This window comes from Rhagoletis pomonella, unplaced genomic scaffold, assembly GCF_013731165.1.
Source record: "Rhagoletis pomonella isolate Grant_MI unplaced genomic scaffold, Rhpom_1.0 Rhpom_scaffold_00005, whole genome shotgun sequence".
In the NCBI taxonomy this organism is placed as follows: Eukaryota; Metazoa; Arthropoda; class Insecta; order Diptera; family Tephritidae; genus Rhagoletis; species Rhagoletis pomonella.
The window spans coordinates 18,816,031-18,817,767 of record NW_023458559.1 but is presented as its reverse complement, the minus strand read 5'-3'; the positions used below and the strand labels follow the sequence as shown (position 1 = coordinate 18,817,767).

Sequence of the window (1,737 nt, the reverse complement as noted above, 5' to 3'; positions counted from 1 at the left end):
ACATACTTCTGAGCCGCTTTACAAAGTAAGTTACGTGTAATGCAGAGCAGTCGCTCGGAGTAGTTCGGTGCTTGGAAATAACTTCGGCTGCACGTTATTTTGCAACTGACAACGTAATGTGTCTTCGGAGGTGTTCATTTTGCCCTTTACTAGTAGATGACATTGGCCATGATGACAATTTTGGTACTAAAAACTGAAAGAAAACATGGCTTACCTCGCAAGGTGCTTACCTATTTTCCCAGTGGGATTATGAGTGTACAATTGATTGTATGTACAATATGTATGTATGTATGTATGTATGTATGTATATCTATATATGTTGCTTAAGTTGATATTTGTTTGTTAATGCATGTACATAAATATGTATGAATATATTCATTTTTTATAAACCTTTTCAGAAACAAGCTTTCTAGATTTTAATCAAATAAAATATTTTCGGAGAAAGCTTAAAAAGTGTATTTGCATATAGACGGTTGGGGTATTCACAGCGGTGTCGTAAGTGTCGTATTGTTGTATATCGTAAACTTTAAACGCCAAAAAAAAATTATTAAGAGGGTTCAGAAAGGACCATCAAAGTCATATTATGAATTTTCGCAGTGTTAAAAAATAGTTGGCTGTGGTTTTAAGTTCTCTAAAGCCTTTTTTTAAGCTTTTAAGGTCCATACAACAATGCGACACTTAAGACACCGTTGTGAATCCCACAGATATTTGCACATATGTACATATATACATATATAAGTACGTATGCACGCCACGTCGCTATACATTTATTTAGAAATGTAAATACTTACATATGTATGTATGTATTTATGAATGTGTTTAGCTAAATATATATATGTGTATATTTATACATAAAATAAATTGTTTTTAACGTATGAAGTGCCACATTGCTGTCGGCTTACGCGCATTATTGATCATGTCATGCCAATGCTGGCAGCCAGTACCGATTTCTTGTGGACCAAGGCCACAGCTGCCAATTTCTGTTGCTTCTCCACCTGAGCCAACAACGTAAATCTGTAAAAAGGAAATAAATTGTATTTTACTCGATCGTGGTTTTTAATAAACTTTCTCACGAAGACTTCAGTCAATCGAGAGTAAATAGAAACAATACATATAACTTTGAAGTTTTATTTAATACACATCGCTAGCTTAGAGTAAAAAGTTTCCGCGTCCACGTTTTAAGAAAACTCATATTTTTATATACGAAGCAAGAGAAATTAGAAATGCATAGTTTCGAAAAAGATTAAGGTAATTATTTTATTTTTTTTTTGCGCGTTTATAGTTATATATATATATATATATATATAGTTATATAGCACATTAATTAAGTCCAGAAGATGCACCGAAAATCCGATAAGGCGAAAATAATATGTACGAAGTATTTTAAAAAGATGGAATTAGGGTTGCCAAATTCTGAAACGGAGAAAAGAGTAAATTTCTATTTTCGATAGAAAAAAAAAACAGTACAAACATAAAACAGGAGTAAAATTTTTTGTGCAATTTATTGTTACAAATTACCAAAAAGTACAGCGTGGCTACGAATAACTGTTACCCAGGTTTTTTTGAGATATAAAAGGGTCCTTTATAGATTTTGCGAAAAAAAGTATTTTATTGTTAACTTTCCACAGATTTTAATATAGTTGTATTAATTAGTTTTTGAATTTCGATCCTTATTTACATTTTCCAGCAGTGGAAACGTCGGATAGGTCTCAGATTGGTTCTAACGTCACAACGTAG

At 32.1% G+C, this 1,737-nt stretch overlaps 1 protein-coding gene across 11 annotated transcripts in view; it reads right to left on the bottom strand.

The window, feature by feature from the left end:
- Nucleotides 1–432: 432 nt before the first annotated feature.
- The window catches only part of LOC118738749 (synaptotagmin-7), a 189,984-nt gene continuing 188,679 nt past the window's right edge, over nucleotides 433–1,737 (bottom strand). For 10 of the 11 annotated variants that reach the window (XM_036469687.1, XM_036469689.1, XM_036469688.1 and 7 more), the window contains one exon: nucleotides 433–1,014. In XM_036469687.1, the coding sequence (XP_036325580.1) occupies nucleotides 868–1,014 (147 nt within the window). In that variant the 3' untranslated portion in view covers nucleotides 433–867. Of the gene's footprint in view, nucleotides 1,015–1,320; nucleotides 1,414–1,737 lie in introns of those variants that run through there. The other variant, XM_036469697.1, reaches the window with a different exon arrangement.